This window comes from Akebia trifoliata, chromosome 10, assembly GCF_017979445.1.
Source record: "Akebia trifoliata isolate Shusen 1 chromosome 10, ASM1797944v1, whole genome shotgun sequence".
Lineage (NCBI taxonomy): Eukaryota > Viridiplantae > Streptophyta > Magnoliopsida > Ranunculales > Lardizabalaceae > Akebia > Akebia trifoliata.
Window position 1 is genome coordinate 8,086,990 of NC_141384.1, and position 19,357 is coordinate 8,106,346.

At 36.5% G+C, this 19,357-nt stretch overlaps 1 protein-coding gene across 1 annotated transcript in view; it reads right to left on the bottom strand.

Moving 5' to 3' along the window:
- The window catches only part of LOC147393055 (pyrophosphate-energized membrane proton pump 2-like), a 30,379-nt gene extending 11,272 nt beyond the window's left edge, over nt 1-19,107 (bottom strand). The window contains exons 1-8 of the mRNA XM_086456710.1: nt 18,973-19,107; nt 17,709-18,054; nt 12,169-12,372; nt 9,828-9,979; nt 9,574-9,721; nt 9,354-9,486; nt 6,870-7,042; nt 5,575-5,695 (exon numbers count right to left, since the gene is read on the bottom strand). Coding sequence (XP_086312836.1) covers nt 5,575-5,695; nt 6,870-7,042; nt 9,354-9,486; nt 9,574-9,721; nt 9,828-9,979; nt 12,169-12,372; nt 17,709-17,801 — 1,024 coding nt within the window. The 5' untranslated portion in view covers nt 17,802-18,054; nt 18,973-19,107. The remainder of the gene's footprint in view (nt 1-5,574; nt 5,696-6,869; nt 7,043-9,353; nt 9,487-9,573; nt 9,722-9,827; nt 9,980-12,168; nt 12,373-17,708; nt 18,055-18,972) is intronic.
- Between the last annotated feature and the right edge of the window lie 250 nt (nt 19,108-19,357).

Sequence of the window (19,357 nt, forward strand, 5' to 3'; positions counted from 1 at the left end):
TGGTTGGAGGAGGGTAATGGTGACTATAATGGAGGTCCTTCATACTAATGGTACTTGGGAATTAGTTTCATTGCCACAAGGTGAACGAGTTAAGCGCTATCGCTAGGTTTATATTGTGAAATACTTGTTTGATGGGTCATTGAGAGGTTAAAGGCTTGCCATGTTGCCAAAGGCTATTATCAAATTTATGACGTTGATTATTTAGAAACTTTTTCTAGTATGGCGAAGGTTACTTTTGTCTGTCTTATTATTTCTCTAGCTGCCCATTCCAATTGACCATTATACCAATTGGATGACAAATGCATCCTTGCATGGTGCTTTGGAGGAAGAGGTTTATAATTATATGGTGCAACTACCTAGGTTTGTTGCTCAAGGGGAGTTATTTGATATGGTATGCAAGCGTAAAAAGGCTATTTGGGGTCTAAAATAGTCCCCAAGAGCATGTTTTGGTAGGTTCAGTGAAGTGGTGAAACAGTTTGGGTTGAAACAATGTCAAACAAATCACTCAGTATTTTTGCGTGTAGGCTCTATGGACACCATCATGATGGTGGTCTATGTGGATGATATAATGGTGACAGAAGATGATATTCAGCATTGATTTGAAAATATTCCTACAACATCAATTTACCAAGGATCTTGGCAAACTAAGTTATTTCTTGAAAATTGAAATTGCCAAATCTAGTATAAGTATTAGCTTGTCTCAACGTATGTTCTTGATTTGCTAGATGAGACATGCTTGTTGGGGGTGTAAACCAGTAAATACACCTACGGATCATATTCCAAACTGGTGGTGGATAAAAGAGAGTTATTTGATGATCCAAGTAGATACATAAGGTTAAATGGTATGCTTAACTACTTGACCATCACCCATCCTGATATCTCATTTGCACTTAGTGTGATAAGTCAATTATGGAGACACCCAAAATTACACATTGGGAAGCTATTATTTGGGCTTTGCGTTATCTTAAAAGATCACCAATTCATGGATTATTGTATAGGTCCAGAGGTAATTTGAACTTAGAAGATTACAGTGATGTTGATTGGGCAGATTCATAGTCAGAAAGGAGATCTACATCTGGGCACTGCATGTTTTTGGGTGGCAACTTGGTGTTCTAAATATAGGGCAATACTTCTTGCATGTGAATTGACTTGGTTAAAGAGTTTTCTTGGTGAACTAGACTTAAAGATGACAATTCTAATGATGTTGCATTGTGATAACCAGGTTGCAGTGCATATTGCTTCAAACTCTATGTTCAATGAAAGAATGAAGCACATTGAGCTAGACTGTCATTTTATTAGAGACAAACACTGCATTTGGATAGAGCTCCTTGATGACTTTTGCTCTTGCAGGGAGCTAACAAACATTGGATACAACTCCTTGACATTTTTGCTCTTGCATGGAGAGGTTTTTGCTCTTCCGCAGAGAGGTTTTTACTCTCTAGTGAGAAGTTCCAAAAACCTGTTCGTGTAGAGAGGTTTTTTCCTCTTGCGCAGAGAGGTTGGGCTCCTACTCTTGTGCAGAGAGATGTATCCACAGTCCACACAAAGCCAAAGTGTTGAATGATGAAATCTATACACCATATGTAAAATCTAAAAACCAATTGGCATATGCGTTCACAAAAGCATTTAATTATAATCGTGTGACTTTTATTTGTTCCAAGTTGGAGCTAGTTGATCTTTACGCTCTAGCTTGAGAGAGGGAGTGTTATGATTTTAGTAACGTAGGGGTATTATGGTTATTGACCAGCCCCAACCCATTAATATAAATAGAGGGCGTGGGAAAGGGTTAGATGACTTTTCTATGCCCCTAGGATTTCCCTCCCAATCTCTCTTCTTTCTTCTATTTGCATACATTAACATAGCTTGAAGAGTAGATATGTTTTTAACATTTTATTTGCAGCCAAGGACTTTATAGCACTAGGTTTATTCACAATTATGAGAATACTAGGGGCCTATCACTAATTCCTAGTAGTTGAAAGGGTATAGTTATTTAAATTTTAATTACATTTTATTTATGTGAATATCAAATCCTTGTTTGATTTGGCTTCCATTTTAGTAGTCTAATCTTGTTAGGACTCTAGGATTAGGTTCTTTAATGTTATTAGGTTTCTTAGATATGGTTTTGTTTATATAGAATGTCTTAAGATTTGTTTTACAAAGACTTTTGATGAATAAAAATTAGTTTCTTTCAATGGAGTTCCTTGGTGTGATATCTTCACCGGTCTTGGTGTGATTTCTTCATTGTTCAAGATCCTATCATTCTATCCCTTCTCTTTCTCATGTAATCTTCTTTCTCTTAATTTTCTTTTAATTTCCTTGAATTCAAGAATTCTTGAAACCCCTTTTCCTCTATCCTTAATCCTTTCCTCATTCCCTTAACCCTTGATCCTTAACCTACAAACCTCAATTTTTAACTCTTTCCATTACCATATAAAAGTAAACCCTAACCATAATTGCAAAATGTTGTAATCAAAACCTAAAACCAAAACCTTTGGGATTTACCCTAAACTTTTAAAGTAACCCTATCTTAGCCCAAATCCTTTACTCGATCCCAAACCAAGTTCCTACCCCCATATTTTATCTTCTTCCCTCTTCGTCCTGCATCAAGAAGTAATAGATATTAACTTTACTCATTCCAAATCCTTGGAAGAAGATTTTGACAATGATGATTGTCATCATTATCATTGAAGCCTTATCCCAAAGAATTTAGGTTGACTAAACAAATCTTGTTCTTCCATTCAATTTAGTCTAGAGCCATAGCTTCGGTTATTGAAAATGTGTTGACATCCAATTTCAATATCTCAATCAACATTCTTGTGGGTCTTCCTCTCGTACTTTTGTAACCATCAACTTGCTTGTTCCATGTGATGGGGACATCAGAGATCATGGGCATTTTCCATTGGGTCATTAAATCTTATATTTTATTTAGTTTTATGTTTCGGAGGGTCCATTTGGTGACTAGGATTAATATTTAGCTTTATTTTTATGTTTTGTTAGTCCATGGTCTTAGAATAGATGTTGGGGATAGTTTGGTAACTTCATTATGTCTTTTTAATTGTTTATATGAGTTGAAAATTTAAGGGGGATAAATTTACAAAAATTAGGATATTTTTTGTAATTGTTATCTTTAAGTTAAGAATGGTTAAGGTATTTTTCTCTTTAGAGTTTTGTTTTAGTATTTAAAGACATCTTTATGTTATTATAGATGGGCTTTAACTAAATAAAAAATAAATAAAAGTTGAAGTTTTTGTTTTCCTGGTTTGAATGTTGGCGCATTCAATTTGGTCATGCCATGGAAATCATCGAGGTGATTCCAAGGTAAATCTATCTTCTTTTCTTTTTAATCTTATTCTCTATTTTCTTTTATTTTTTTTGTTTTGAACCCAACAAGAATCCATCAAGAACCCCTCAAGAATCCTTTAACCCCATCAAGAAACCCATAAAATCCTTCATAAATCATAAAAAACTATACCATTGATCTCTTCTCCAAATCTACCATATTCTCTATTACCTAACCATATTTCATACCCCTTAAACCTAACTACAAAACCATATTGCAAAATATCGTAATTGCAAAACTTTGAATTTATATTCCCAATTGGCTTTTGTTGAAACCTTTAACAATGGCCAATAAAACATTTTGTGCTTGAAACCCCTTCTCTCAACCCTTAATCCTTTCATTTACCCTATATACATAAGTCTCAACTATAATTGCAAAATGTCGTAATTAAATCCCATGTCTCAAACCCTTTTTAAATTTACCATAAACTTTTACGATAACACTATTGTAGCCCAACTCCTTAACCCACTCTCAAACCAGATTCCCTAACCGTATTACATTCTCTTCCCCCTGTTCAGTATCAATTTAGTATCAGGGCCTACGTTCAAGTAATACGAACCAGCAGATCACGTCAAGGGAAGATGAACCCAACAGGTATGTTCTTCTCAAAGGAGCTAACAACTCAAACTTATGTCGAACAAGCCTCTCTTGAGCATACTTTCGTTATGTCTATGACTGTATTATACAAGAAGGCGAAGAGTGCAAGGAAGTACGTGAACAAGTCAAGATCTCAAGCAACATAACTTATATTACAAATGCAACCATTTTGGACACTATAAATTGGAGTACCCGAACTATAACACTAAAATATATGGGATTGTTGTCCATCAGCCTGAACTTAAGGCAAGTAATGAGGAAATCGAGGAAGAAATCTATGAGTCTGACCTAACAAAGAGTGAGATTGACAAGTGTGGGCCATCATCATTACTTCCTGAAGGCGAATATATATCAGAAACAAAGAAGGAAGCCAGGGCTAGTTTGTAAAATTGACTTGGAGAAGGCGTATGACCATGTCAATTGGAATTTCTTGGAATATAGGTTGTGCCATATCGGTTTTGGGTAGAAGTGGATCCGGTGGGTGATGAAGTGTGTGTCGTTGCCTACTTTCTCTATTCAAGTGAATGGGATGCCCCATGGCTTCTTCAGAAGCTTGAGACGGGGATGTGTTGTCTCATTCTCTATTTATCGTCATTGATGAGGCTTTGAAGCCAATGTTGAGGAGGGCAGTAGACAATGGGAACTTACGTGGATGTGTAGTAGGTTCGGCTGGGCCAGTTGTGTCTCATCTCTAGTTTGTGTATGATACGCTTTGTGGATGCCTCGCTTAGTCAGGTAAAAGTGTTGTGCGCAATCCTATGTTGTTTTGTGGCGGCATCTAGGCTCCCAGTGAACCATAAAAAAATTAAGGTGTTCGCAGTTGGTAGAGTTCAAAACTTGGAGTTACTTGTTCTTGCTCTAGAATGCGGTGTTCGCAGTTGGTACAGTTCAAAACTTGGAGTTGTTCTTGCTCTAGAATGCCAATCTGGTCTGTTGCCTTCTATTTATCTTGGGTTACTGTTGGGAGCTTTGTAAAACTCCAAAGCTTTGTGGGATCCAGTTTTGGAAAGAGTTGGGAGGGCTCAGTTGTTGGCAAGTGAGGTATTTATCCAAGGGTTGAAGACAACTTTGATTAAGAGCACTTTGTCTACCATCCTGGGTATTTCTTTTCTTTGTTCACAATGCCAAAGAGTGTGGAATTGAAGCTAGATAAAGTGTTCCGTGAGTTTCTTTTGCATGGTAAGAAGACGAAGCGTCCTTGGTCAATTGGAAGCAGGTTTGTACTCCAAAAAAGAATGGTGGTTTAGGGTTCCGCAAGCTGGGCTTGATGACTAAAGCGCTTTTGGGGAAGTGCATGTGGAGATTTGGAGTTGAGGAGAATAGCCTTTGGAGGAATGCTATTCTCCAAATTGAGATGTTTCTATGAATATTTTTTTTTATACTGTGGTTTACATGTATATTTAATTATTTAAATGCATGCTTGCAAGGCTTGCACCTTAGCATTTAGAAACACTGCTCCAATTGAAAGCATTTGATACAAATATTAGCTCATATGATAGCACTTCATATAAACACAATCAGAAATGCTACCAGCAGCACAAGATGGTCATTATATCAACATAATCTATAATTTCATGCATGAATTGATGTTGCAAGCACTAGACATTAATTTATTATCATCTAGAAGTAGTGCTTGCCTTCAATTTTGCACCGTTTAGCCATTGTTCCTCCAAGTATCATAGCACTAATTATCTCTGCCGCAATACTCTCAAAAAGATCAGCACCACGAGCTGCACAATCACCCACGTTGTCTCCAACCTGCCCAATGACAAAAAATAATATTAGTCATCCCACTAGTAGAACCATTCATGACTTCGATTGAGATGGATCATATTATATATTTGATGCAACAAAACAACTGCATCCAAACTTGTAAGAAAATTCAGAATGGTGTGAAAACATCTAATTTTTCAGGGACAAAAAGAAAAGGGGAGAAAGAATGCACCAAATCTCCATTTCCAGGCAAGCATGACTAAAATTCAAATGATTCCGCTTCCCAAAGAAATCACCCCAAGAAAATTACCATAGCACTTCTATATGGCCCAAGAAACATAAAGTGGAAGAATTTTCAAATGCCAAGTCTGGCAGATGCAAAGCATATCAGTTATATTAAATCATCATTGTACGTGAAGGAGCTAAGACAAACCCAGAGACAAAAGTAGGAGAGAAGAATTGAAAAAAAAAAAAACACAGAACTGCAGTTTAATAACTATAGTAGAATATTGGGGAAAAAAATCAGAACTGTAGTTTGCCAACTCTGTGGATATAGTATATGGGCAATGTTGCCATACTCTCCACCAAGAACCTCGAAGGAAAAAGGTCATCGTCTTCTAAGCAAAGTTTGAAGTAACCAAACTCCACTCTGAAGTCCAATTGGCATAAGCATATGCATATCAGAATGAGACCTCCAGCACTCATGTGACCAGTTTGGGAGTAAATTCCTTACCCTAACTTACAGACATGCACGAAGAAGTAATAGCTGAAATTTTAAAGTGATTCTTCATCCAACCACTGCAATACAAATCAATACATTCCAAGTAAGCTTTACATACTTATTTCTTATCTTTTTCAAATCGGATTTTTCCTGTATGCAGTTTGGTATAAAAACATCATTATCCATGCCTTATCTCAAATATAGGGATTGACAATGTGAACCCTATTTCGTGATTCAACACAGCTCGGTATTGAAGCAATTGAGAATTATAGTTCTATCACCAACAAGTTTCAAATGGGATGATGCTACCCTCATGGATAAATCATTGAGCGAATTAGAAATCAAAATGCTAAGTAACAATAAGACTTCACATTGGCATGGATTCCAAGATAAGCTCATGAAAAGGCTCTTTAATGAAGAAAAGTCAAACGGCCTTTAAAAACAGAAAAAACATGCCGGAGTGCTAGATTTAACCGTAAAGGAAAAAGGTTAAAATACCAAATCTGCAATGACTGCAGGATTTCGAGGATCATCTTCAGGTATCCCCTGTTCAATTTTTCCGACAAGATCAGCACCAACATCAGCTGCTTTAGTGTATATTCCACCACCCAACTGGGCAAAGAGGGCAACAAACGAAGCTCCAAAACCATAACCCACTAGGAGAAGAGGCACTACAAGAGTACATAAAAGTCAAGAAACATGTCTGAGAGACCAGAATGACAGTTGATTAGAAAAAAGAATATAAGTCACTAAACACTTCAAAGATAAGCTGACATAGACAAACTAAAGAATGGATGAGTGGAACAGAAGTGCAAGCAAATACCGCAAGAAGCAATGTGAAATTAAAGCTTTAGAAGCATACAGATGTATAAAAGAAGGCAAATATAGCATTCCTATAATGAATACAATAACCATTGTCGAAATGCCCAAAGTGAATCCAGGTGTTGGCCCTGGCTAAGCCCCAAGGTGATTGCAAGGTGACACTATACCAACCTATGGTATCCACTTCTCTTGTCATATGGAAAAGAATTGTGATAAAATGACTCAAAAAAAAAAAACACTTAAAATTCACTCAGCTGCACAGAACCATAGAAATTTCCCTTGTGTATCCCAAGGAAAAAATCTATGATTCTGTGCACATTCCACGTCAGTTGAGTGGCTTTTTTTGAGTCAGTTTATCACGACTCTATGGAAAATGTCCAGATGGAGGACTCTTTATTAGTTGGCTATGTGGATATTCCCCTTGTGCAGATCGGACCCTTGAACTACAATGTTCCCCATCAATAAAACAGCCTTCAATATTTTAATTTTTAATTATAGCAAGAAGTGAGAGAACCCAGCATCTTTTTGTCATATGACCAAGGGCTATGGGCACTGTGAAACTAGCCATCCCAGGAAGAGCAACAGGTGGTGAAACAGGTGGGAGCCTCAAACCACTGCATTAGCTGCCACGTGTATAAATGCTTCAACTCCAAGAAGAGCCCACCTGTCCCTCATCCCGGGTTGGCTAGATTCAGTGCCAATAACCATATAGCTGCCATGCGTACAGATACTACGACCTCAACCATAAGATAGAATCTAGGATACTCCCAGATCATCGGTGTACTTGTTACTAGACAGGTCTCAATCACACTCAAGTGACTGAAATGATTCCCTTGTCGAATGTGGTCTCAATCAAGCCAGATGATTAGTTGGAAGTTGAAACTCAACCACAATCCAAATAACAAGGACACTGCAATTTTAGATTTTTTTTTGGGTGTCAAACACAAATGTACACCTAGACAACCCTGACACACCCTTTATTTTAACGTTTTTAATAAAAAATGACTTCTGGAAGAGGATTGACGTAATTATCCATACATTGATCTATAATTTTGTTAACACAACCATCGTTCCATGATAGAAATCTAGTTTTCTTTTTTTCTTTGAGTATAAATTATTGAAAAAGAAAGGAAGTTGAGGAGACCAACCTAATATACAAGAGAAGGACAATCTAACATGGAATCGAACACATAAGACCCCATTTGAACAGAAATTCCTTTATAAAAAAAAGACCACTTTGAACTCCTGAAAAAGCTTACACCAGAAAAACAAAAGACTAATAATCACTTTCTAAAGTGATTGTTCATTTTCTTCAAAGATTCCTTTCGAATAAATAAAATTATTATTTTATAATACATTGAATGGATGGTCAATGCCTTGAGTTCCCAAAAGATTCATATCAAACCCCTCATACCTGTGTCAGTCATGTGACTCATTTCAGTGTCCTTGTTGCATAGCCCACTAATCAGGTCAATAAACAGATTTACATATACCTCCCATAGAAGCAGAGCTAGATGGTTAAAGTGGAGGTGCGTTTATAGAGTGCCATGAGACAGACACATACCAATTAAATTGAAGGGAAAATTTTATAGAATGGCAGTAAAGCCAGCTATGCTTTATGGAGATGAATGTTGAGAAAACAAGAAGCATCATGTTAAATAGATTAAGTATAGGGATGTTGAGATGGATGAGTAAAAAGATTAGAAAATATAAAATTAAAGATGAATACATTCAACAAAACATACGAGTAGCTCCAATAGGCAATAAACTAAAAGAAAATTGATTGAGATGGTTGTGGGCATGTTCAAGGAAGGCTGATTACATCCCCAGTTAAAAGGAATATGCAAGTTGAAGGTCTAATAGGGTGAGAGGAAGAGCCAAAGTATATGCATTGAGACAGTGAAAGCGGATATGAACACACTTTCGACCACATATCATATGGATCTAGACTGAATTGTATGGAGGATTAGAATTCGTTTAACATCCCCAAATCTTTGGAATAATGCTTCAATGATAGGAATTACGATGAGATTCTATACCTAATGGAACTTGAATATTCAAAAGAAAATGTCATGAAGGAAACAAAACCATCATTATGTTATTCGAAGGTAAGATGTCCCATAATTAACAAGTTAAGGAACGAAGGAAGTAGATACTCACAATCAGTAACCGTCATCGAACCTGGTGAATCTACTCCCAGCATAACATAAAATGTGGAATAAAGGATAGCCACTCCAATTACAGCCATGCCAACAACAACAATAGCGGAGAAACCACCAGCACGAACAGCTATCTGCATATAATATATGCAATAAGATAGAAAAAACTAAAATATTTCAGTTGATCCATTCAAAACACATGGTTTACATAGGCAGCAAACCTGTAATGCCTCTCTTGCTGACCGTCTTGCAGCACTAGAGACTCGAACATTTGCACGTACGGACACCCACATTCCAACATAGCCAGCAACACCAGAACATAGAGCCCCTAGAAGAAAAGCAGCAACTGTAATAAAAGCAGTTGCTGACCTGCAACAGCATGGAAAGAACATAAAATATACATCAGCAATAAAATGTGAAATGGAAAAACATTTTAACTAATATTATGATCTAAAAAGTGAATAGTACACCATACCTCCCAATACCAGATGCTTCTTGTTGAGGAGTTGTGCTCCGAAATAAATAGATGCCAAGGATCACCAGTGCTAACAATAATGCCATCTTAGAAATAGCCCCATATTGGGTCCTAAAGAAACCTTCTGCCCCATCCCGTATGGCATCTGATATCTAGAAAGTGAACAATAAGCTCAATCAATTGCACAACTGAGCCAGGGAATCAACTGCTTGCTGTCTCTTCAAGGATTAAACCAAATGTAGGAGGTTTATATTTTAAAGTCCGGGATATGACCGAGCAAAAATATACGGAAACCAGACCAAACACCAGAATATCATGCTGGAATATGATACCGCAAAAGCAAAAAACAAAAAAACAAAAAAATTGATGCTAATATGGACAATCTAGTGTAGATAACTAAAAACACAAACAATTTAAATTTTATCATATTCATACTATCTTCAGATCATATGCTCAGAAGGCATCATTGAATGCTAGCTAGGATGTCTTCTATTGGGCCCAGTAGCTTTGATAACCAACATAAGTTGAGCTTGGAATTTTTAATGCAGAACAAATGAAATGGAAATAAAATATCATAAGAAAATATGAAGAAAACGGACAAAATAAATTTGATTTGCATTGCACTAAATAAATAAGAAGAATCAGACCTCACAAAGCAACACATCACAACATACATTTTGAATCACAAACAATTTCCAGGAGATCACTTCTTGGGTGAAGAAGAATTATTAATCTCTAAAAACACTCGAATTAGTACCCTTACATTGTGTAAAGTAAGGGAAAACAGATGTATATATAGATGCGCTGGGGGAAGTCCTTTCTTCCTCTTTTTACAGCTCAACTCATTAAGTAGAAACAATACTAATACTTTCATCACAAGCTTCCTAAAATTAAAAAATAAAGAAAATACCCATAGATCTTTCACAAGATCTCAAATAGTACAATGCAGTGTTTTAAGAAGCGAGGCTTACGCCTCAAGGAGCGAATCAAAATGAGGCTCATTAAAAACACCCTAAGGCATTAGGTTGAAACATAAAAAGCAACTGAGGCCTATGCCTCAAACCATGAGTCACCTAAAAGGCACACGCCTCAATGAGAGGCATATGCCTTTTGGCTGAACAATACGCCTCACTTTAATTTTTTTTATTTTATTTTAAATAATGCATTTCTTCCTCTCTAACTTCTAATTCTTTTCTTTATACTGTACTTCTTTCTTTCTATTTTGTTATCCAACCAAGATTTTCCTATAAAGTTCATTTTTTTTCTTACTAATATTTCTTTGTTACTGCAATGCAATTGGAATACTTACAAATGAATTCAAATACAAAATAGCAATATGCAAATAAAATCTTTGAGTTGAGTTGATTTATAAATAATTTTTTTCATAATTAGTATTATGCAAATGAAGTTATCGAAAAAATAATATTTAGTTGTATTTTTTGCAATAAATATGAAATAGTCATTTAATGTAAAGACTTTCACTTATTCAAATACAAATCATTTCTATTTTGCTAAAATATAAAATAATAATATTTTATATCATTATTCATTGTAATGGATTAAAACTTAAAATTTGATTGTGTGTATTTGAAATTGAGAAATATACAATGGTAATCCTAATATTTTAATTTTTTTAATATTAATTTTTTTAACTATTAAATTATTATTTATTTAAAAATATCATGATTGTGAGGCTTACACTTTCCGAGCACCTTGCCTCACAATAGCTTCTCCGTTTTACCTCTGTAAAGTGGGATTCCCATCTGCTTTTACCAATTAAAAAATAAATATTCTTTGTAACCTGTACTATGTATACATTTACTCTAAAGTTTTTCCTTTGTCTTTTTTTCCTTTTTTTTTTTTAAATAGGTTGTAATTTACCAAGATTTTCACAATAAGAAGCACCAAGAAAAAACAAATGTAAGAAAAATACAACATCTACGTAATATTGCGCTACAAAGAGCAAGTGCGTTCTCAACACTGATAATAAGATGCCCCAGGAAAAAACAACAGCTGAGTGCATAGAGCAACAAGTATTGAGGGCAGGAGTTTCAAATATTCTGTTAAGCCACGTGTGTATAATCTTAAAAGACCTATCAATGTCGATTTTGAGCTTCCTCTTGCATGGCCTTTGACTTGCACCAAAGCTCTCATCTGAACCGCTGCCATCATTGATTTTCATTGCACTTGCCAAGCCACCTAAGTTGACTCTCCTTTCATATCCTATTGGTTCTATTCTTAAATTCCCTCAAATGCTCTAAAAAAAGTGAACTAACAAATAAATCATCTGAATAGTAAGCCTACAATGCAAAATAAGGAAGATGAAACCAGCTAAACATACCTGAACCATTTCAGGAGGCCCCTCATCCTTGGAAAGCACCCATTTAGTAAGATATGTAGCAAAAAGGAAGCTGATAATACAAACAGAGAAGACAAAAACAATAATTGGTGAAGTACTTGCTCCAATGTAGAATACAGCTCCAAAGCAAAGGAACAAAAAGATTGCAAGTACGCGGACATCAACTCCCATGAGAACCCGAAAAATCTGCATAAAGCAAACAATCAATAATCAACAAAAATGGAAAAAAAAATGCTTATCATAAAACAAATGATAAAATAAAAATAAAAAACCCAAAACCCAAAATGTATGAAAACATTGCAATGTTAAGATATCAACTTGATATTGATAAATTAAAAAAAAGATATCAACTTGATATAACTAATCATTTAGTAACTACTAGACACCAACTGTAATAATTGAGGATAGTATAACTCCAATTAAGTCATAAGAAATGTAAATTTTTCATCCAAAAATACATTGTGTTATACAAATTCCTTTTTTTTTTCCCTTTCGATGATTTCCTGAAGATTCTCTACGTGTTTTTTTTTTCCGGATAGGCGGTCCTCCCAATGAATAGACCCACCAATGACTCAGTCAATCAGAAAAACCCTATCCAAAGATCCACAATCAACTAAGCGAATATGTTCCGCATTCTACTCTCTATCCAAGGTCATACCTTTTCTTATATTTTGATCTTTGGTAACATGATGAAATTTGGAAGAAGCACACATTTTGCTAACTGGATATGTCTTCGAATTTCTTCTAACAACGCCCATCTCAGTTTCCCTTTTGATCCTTTATGAGCCATCAACCTTCACCAAAGCGCTCTTCACTAGTAGCATAATTGGTCTTGACTTCCTTCTATATTTTGCTTCCCTAATTCAGGATACTCTTAGATTTCCTCAAATGCTGACCTTTTCTTGACGGTTATGAAGGCCAGATTTGAAGTCAGGTATGTAGTATCACTACTTTTTTTTATAGGTAAATACAATATATAAATAAAGTAGTCGAGATGACCAACAAATATAACGAGGTGACTGACCATGGATTACATTGGATCTAATCTAAACACCCACTCCAATCTCCCCAAAATATCCTCCAAGATGACCGCTTTGAATTCTTTTAAGCTTTAAGCCACAAGAAAACAAAACCCAGAATAGAGACAGAAATATCGTGCAATGAAAATTCCTTAGCCTCAACATATAATGACTCCTCTCCTTCCAAAGGTGCCAACATACCACAGTCCACAACCAAAGTATCCTCTTTGCCAATCCGAATGAAGAACCCAAAGTCATCCAAGACTCAAAGAGACATCTTATCGACTCAGGGAAGCACGTCGAAACACCAAACAATGCCAAAATATAAATCCACACCTCGCAGGGCATTATACAATGAATGAACAAGTAGTTAACTGATTCTCCATCCTTCTTACATAAGCAAGTGGCACAGACCTCAAATATTGACAGTTCAATTTTTTTTCCTTCTTAGACTTTCCATTTCAACATCCTCGTGTTTGTTTCATTCATTACATAATAGGCTAATACTCTATGAAAAATTAAAGGGACCATTAAATTTTGTAGTAAACATTTCCTCTCGCATCCTCACTAACTAACTTATCAATCTCTCTAGTTAGGGGCAGGGAAAATTCAATCAGCATCACTTCATTACAATGGGAAGCAAAAAAAAAATTATATTTTTGGGTTACTCTCCTACACAAAAGAGGTACAAGTGTCTTGATCCTCACACGGGGAGGAAGTATATCACCAAGGACGCTACTTTTTTCGAGTCTAGATCCTATTTTGGGCCTTCTCAGCATTCTCTTCAGGGGGAGATGAGTCGTGTGAAAGAGAATCCTCTCGATCCTCAAAAGATTCATATTCCAACTGTTTTAACTTCTCCGACTCCAATCTTGACTGTTTCAATCCCCGTTTATCAGAATATACCAATTGTTATTATTGATACTAATACTGCTCTGAGGACTAATCCAAAGAGAAATGGAGACTTACTCACATATTACAGGCAAAGGAAAAAAAAGGTATTATTAGTTGAAGTTCACAACCAGTTGAAAGCAGACTTCCCAAATCAAGTTATACCTTTTGTCTTCTAATCTTGTTGATGTTATTAATCATATCTCATCTGTTGAATCCAAAGATATTACTGCTCCATCTAATTTGGATCTTCTCACTGTCATTAGGAAGGGAACCCGCCAATGTACGTCTCATCCCATTTCTCGTTATACAGTTACTCTCGTTTGTCCCCATCCTATTTTGCTTTTGTATCTGATCTATCTTTTGTGCCATTACCTTCTAGGTTCTCAGATGTTGTTAGTGACCCAAATTGGAAAGAGGCTATGAATAAAGAGATGAAAACGCTAACCAAGAATGGCACCTGGGAACTAGTGGACTTGCCTGATGGAAAGACTCCAGTAGGTTGTAAGTGGGTTTTCACTATAAAGCATAAGGCTAATGGTTCTATCGAGCGATACAAGGCCATGCTAGTGGCAAAGGGGTTTACTCGGGCCTATGGGGTCGACTCTAAAGAGACCTTTGCTTCTATGGAAAAACTAAACTTTATCAAGGTCTTGCTCTCATTAGCTACTCATTATTCTAGGGACCTTCACCAATTGGACATGAAGAATGCATTCTTGAATCGTGACCTTCTTGAGGAAGTTTACATGAATCCTCCACTAGGATATGATACAGGGGGTAGTGTGTGAAGATTGCATAAGGCCTTGTATGATCTCAAGCAATCTCCTCAAACTAGGTTTGATCGGTTCTATCAGGCTATGTGTCGGTATGGATACATCCAGGGCAATGTTGATCATACTATGTTCATTAAGCGGACACAAGATGAACAACTTACTATTCTCATTGTTTATGTTATTGATATGATTATTATAGGCAATTGACCAGATGAGGTTTGTAGCCTTAAGTCTAACCAAGCAAGGGAATTTAAGATCAAAGACCTTGGCAAACTTCGATATTTCCTTGGTATAAAGTTGGCCAGATCGAAGGATTGTATCTTCATTTGTCAGCGTAAATATGCTTTGGATCTCCTTCGGGGAACAGGGAAAGTTGGTTGTAGACCAGCATATACTCCTATTGATCCCAATCACATGTTGAGTGAGTTTCAATGTGCTCTTCTTCCTAACAAAGGGGTGTATCAATGACTGGGTGGTAGGCTCCTATATCTATCTCTCACTCGACCTGATATTGTTAATGCAGTCAGTGTAGTTAGTCAGTTTATGTATGTTCCTCGTGACCCACATTTTAAGTTTATTGAGCATGATCTTGAGATACTTGAAGACTTGTCTGGGAAAGGGTCTTTTATTCAGTAAAAGTGATTATCTCCAAGTGGAAGCCTATACAAACATAGACTGAGCAGGCTCAATTGAGGATTGGAGATCTACTTCGGGTTATTGCACATTTTGTTTAGTGAAATGCCACACACCTTTGCTCGAAAAAAAGGCCCAGCAAAGTAGACTTTCCCTAAGCCCCAACTAACGCGTGAAACACTTCATCTAGGGAGTACGATCGTAAGACCGAAACTCAAAGGAATTGACAGAGGCATGCACAAGTGGTGGAGCTTGTGGTTGATACAACGCGCAAAACCTTACCAACCCTTTACATATGAACAAAAATATGAAACCAAAGTCGACCCCTGCACCATGTTCATCCCGTCACCCCCCCACACTACTCTTATCTACTCAACCCACAGATGCCAGTGATGCGCCTCAACAAGGCCTACTCCCGTGTATCCATCCAGGTCATCCTAGCCCAATATGCTTCTTTCACTCCAACACTTGTCCCTGCCCATAGTCGGACAAGATACCGTAAAACCCGATATTCTGAAATCTGTCTATATCAAGTTGAATTAGGGGGGCTCATTCGATAGAGCACTAGAGCTATACTATTGAACTACCTTAGCCTAAGCCCTTTAAAAAAGAGGGGGGCTCGACGTACAAGTTCAGCTTAAGGGAATGAAATCAATAAAGGCACCTTCCAACAACCCCCGCTATTTATCAATCTCGAGTCCCAGTCCTTCCCAGAGAAGCTAAACCTAAAGTTGGCTCATGGTATTCCTTTTTGGATTTAGATCTGGATATAAGGATGAGACTACGGAATAGGATCCGATCGGCGTTAGGGGAATCATGCTAAAACTATCAATTCCAGATGGCTTCCCATGTCGTGATTGATAACCCAGGCTTACAGATTGTAGGGCATAACCTTAATAGATCCAACTTATGGCTTATTGATTCTACGGGTGTGTTCTAAGGACGAAGTAAAGGAAGCGGGCATTCAATAGCAGTTGTTTGGGTCTCCCCCAGACCCAGAATGAGATTGCTTGGTATCCACCTTTATTGGGCATCGGAAGAATCCCAGTCTCTTCCCTTTTCTGAAAGCTAGGACAACTAGGTCTGGAAATGTAGAATCTGTAAAGAGTTTACGTTGCGGAGGGATTTGACAGAATAACACCGGATGCCAAGAGGTTCCCGCGGCTCAGTTAACTAGCTACTAGCTAATTACAGCTTAACTGACTAGACTACTGATATCAGGTGTAGTTCCGTCATGTTCTGGAGCGCACTTATGTTTTTGGAACTGGCTATTATGTTAGTTGTGGCGCGCTAGCACGTCTTTCCTCTTTCTCTCACTTCGGAAAGATTTAGCAGTATTTAACTTAGTGACTTGAAGGAGTAAGAAGCGGACTGTTTGCACTCGTTTTAGTGCTGAAGCTGAATATCAAGCTATGGCTCAGAGTGTGCTGAACTATAACGGATTCAAATTCTTCTTCAGAATCTTGGCATCTGTGTTCCTTCTTCTATGAAGATGTACTGTGACGATGCTAACAATCCAATCCAGCAAGATAGAACTAAACATATTGAGATTGATTGACACTTTGTTCGAGAGAAACTCCTGTCTAGAGAGATTTGTTTGCTATCTATTCCTTCTAACCAACTTGCTAATGTTTTTACAAAGGGGCTCTCTAAAGTTCACTTTAGTCTATATTGTGCAAGCTTATCATGATCGATGTCTATGTTGAACTTGAGGAGAGTGTAGAAAGACATGATATTAATCTATTTTTTATTTGTGTAGGGGTAGTTATGCAATTTCTCTAATTATTATATAAAATATAGAAATTGGTCAATCGACCCTAGTTGTTCTTGAGCAAACTTCTTCTTCTTCTTCTTTCCTCTTTTCTTCTCTTAACCCAATTTCTATACAACTACAGTAATGTAACTATAAAATAACTTTATTATACCGATTGCCAATAAAAAAAAGTGTGCATATGGTTAATTTCACGTTATATGGCTCCATAAACCTCTACAAAAAGTCCTTGCTTCAAGCATAAGCAGGTCCATTGGTGCTACGAGTAGAAAAAGTAAATAATTTCCAAAACCACAAGAACTATGTTTACTCATAGACAGCACAAATACCAAATTAACAAATATTAAGGGTCGGTTAAGTATGCTACCCTCCGCGTGCACGCACACACACACACAAACAAGCGAATGAATGAATAGATAAAGAGGGGAATTTTACCAATGGATTATAAGATTTACTACGCATAATAGGAAAAATCCTGGGCCTATCTTGATAAGGCAGCAGAATTCCATCTTCCAAATCTTTGTCCATCACAACAGTATGGGAGGAATTAACCCTTCGAGCAACAAGGAAAGGGTTGTATTCCCCACCTTGGGGCAAGTCACTTCCTGAACCTGGTTGTTGAATTTTGAACGATACTATATGAATCACTGATGTTTAGAACTTAAAGGAGCCATCAACCACTGCCCTACATATCGATTTCCTCTAGAAGTTGTAAAATTTCCTTTAATTTCTCTTTCAAAATCTTAAAGTCTTGTAGGTCCTTCAACACGAAGTGGCTTCCCTGAAAGACCCATAATCATAATGTGAGAACACCATTACCTTATATAGAAAAACCACAACACATTATACTAATAAACCATATCCCCAATTAGCATATTTAAATGTAAAAAAGTAAGACAGTGAAGATTTAGAAGTTCCATTCATCATTCAAGATTGGATTGGTGAAGCCTATTCGAAATATATACGCAACGAGGAATGATAGAACCAATGCCATAGAGGTTTTAAACAGATTCAACCCCAGAAAATGACAAAAAAAAATAGTATGTTCGATGCTTCTCAGACATTGCTTGCTAGCATTTCTCTATTGGGTATAGACAGCCACAGTACCTACTTAAATCCCACCAACCCCATGATATGTATCTCTAACCCTAAAACCATGATAAAGTTTCAATTTTGGGGAGCAAAAATAGCGATTCAAACCACCACTAAATTTCACTCTATAGATCTCTCATTTTAAAATTTGAACAAAAGAAAAGTTCATATTCGATAAATTAAACTATCCTTCCTCTTCCATAAGAAATACAGACTTCAGGCCTATTGGGCAAGAAACATTTGCATCCATGAATTAAATTTCTAGGACATAGAAAACACAATATCATCGATAACCTAGGGTTCCAAAATCAGAAGAAAATTTCGAAATTCAGAACCGAAACTAAACCAAAACGTTAGAAAACCAAATTCGATCGTCATGCAGAATTGTGAAATTCATTTAATTGAAGCAATGGAATCACTGAGATCTAAGTATAAAAAATAAAAATAAAAAAACTTAGATTGTCAATGTTTTAAACCAGAATTCAAACCTAATTTCAAAAGATCTCTCACACACATAAATCAAGATCTTCAAAACAATTTAGTCGAAATACTGAGAGAAAGCTGAATCAAGAATAACTTTTCAGTTTACTACGATGCCATCACTCACCTTTCAACGAGAGTGGAGAGCTTCTGTAACCGCCATTAAAGGAAGTTCTTTAGAGAGAGAGTAGAGTACTTGAGTTTAGAGAGAGAAAGTAACGGAGAGAGATGTCGAGGACTTTGGGGAAGAGGTAATATATTTAGAAAAAAAAAAGTTATTTAGAAATACCCCTCCACATTTTAATCAATTCGATATTACCCCCTGTTAATTTCAGACTAATGACATACCTCTTGACTTAGGTTTTGTTCATGAGACTAAAGATAAACTTACCTAAATGCCCTTCTCTTCAACTTGTAACTCCCTTTTTTCTCCTAAATAGTATGACATTTGCAAGTTGTTAACTTCTAAGGTATATTATTTTTAAACTATTCAATTTCATCTTCAATGATTG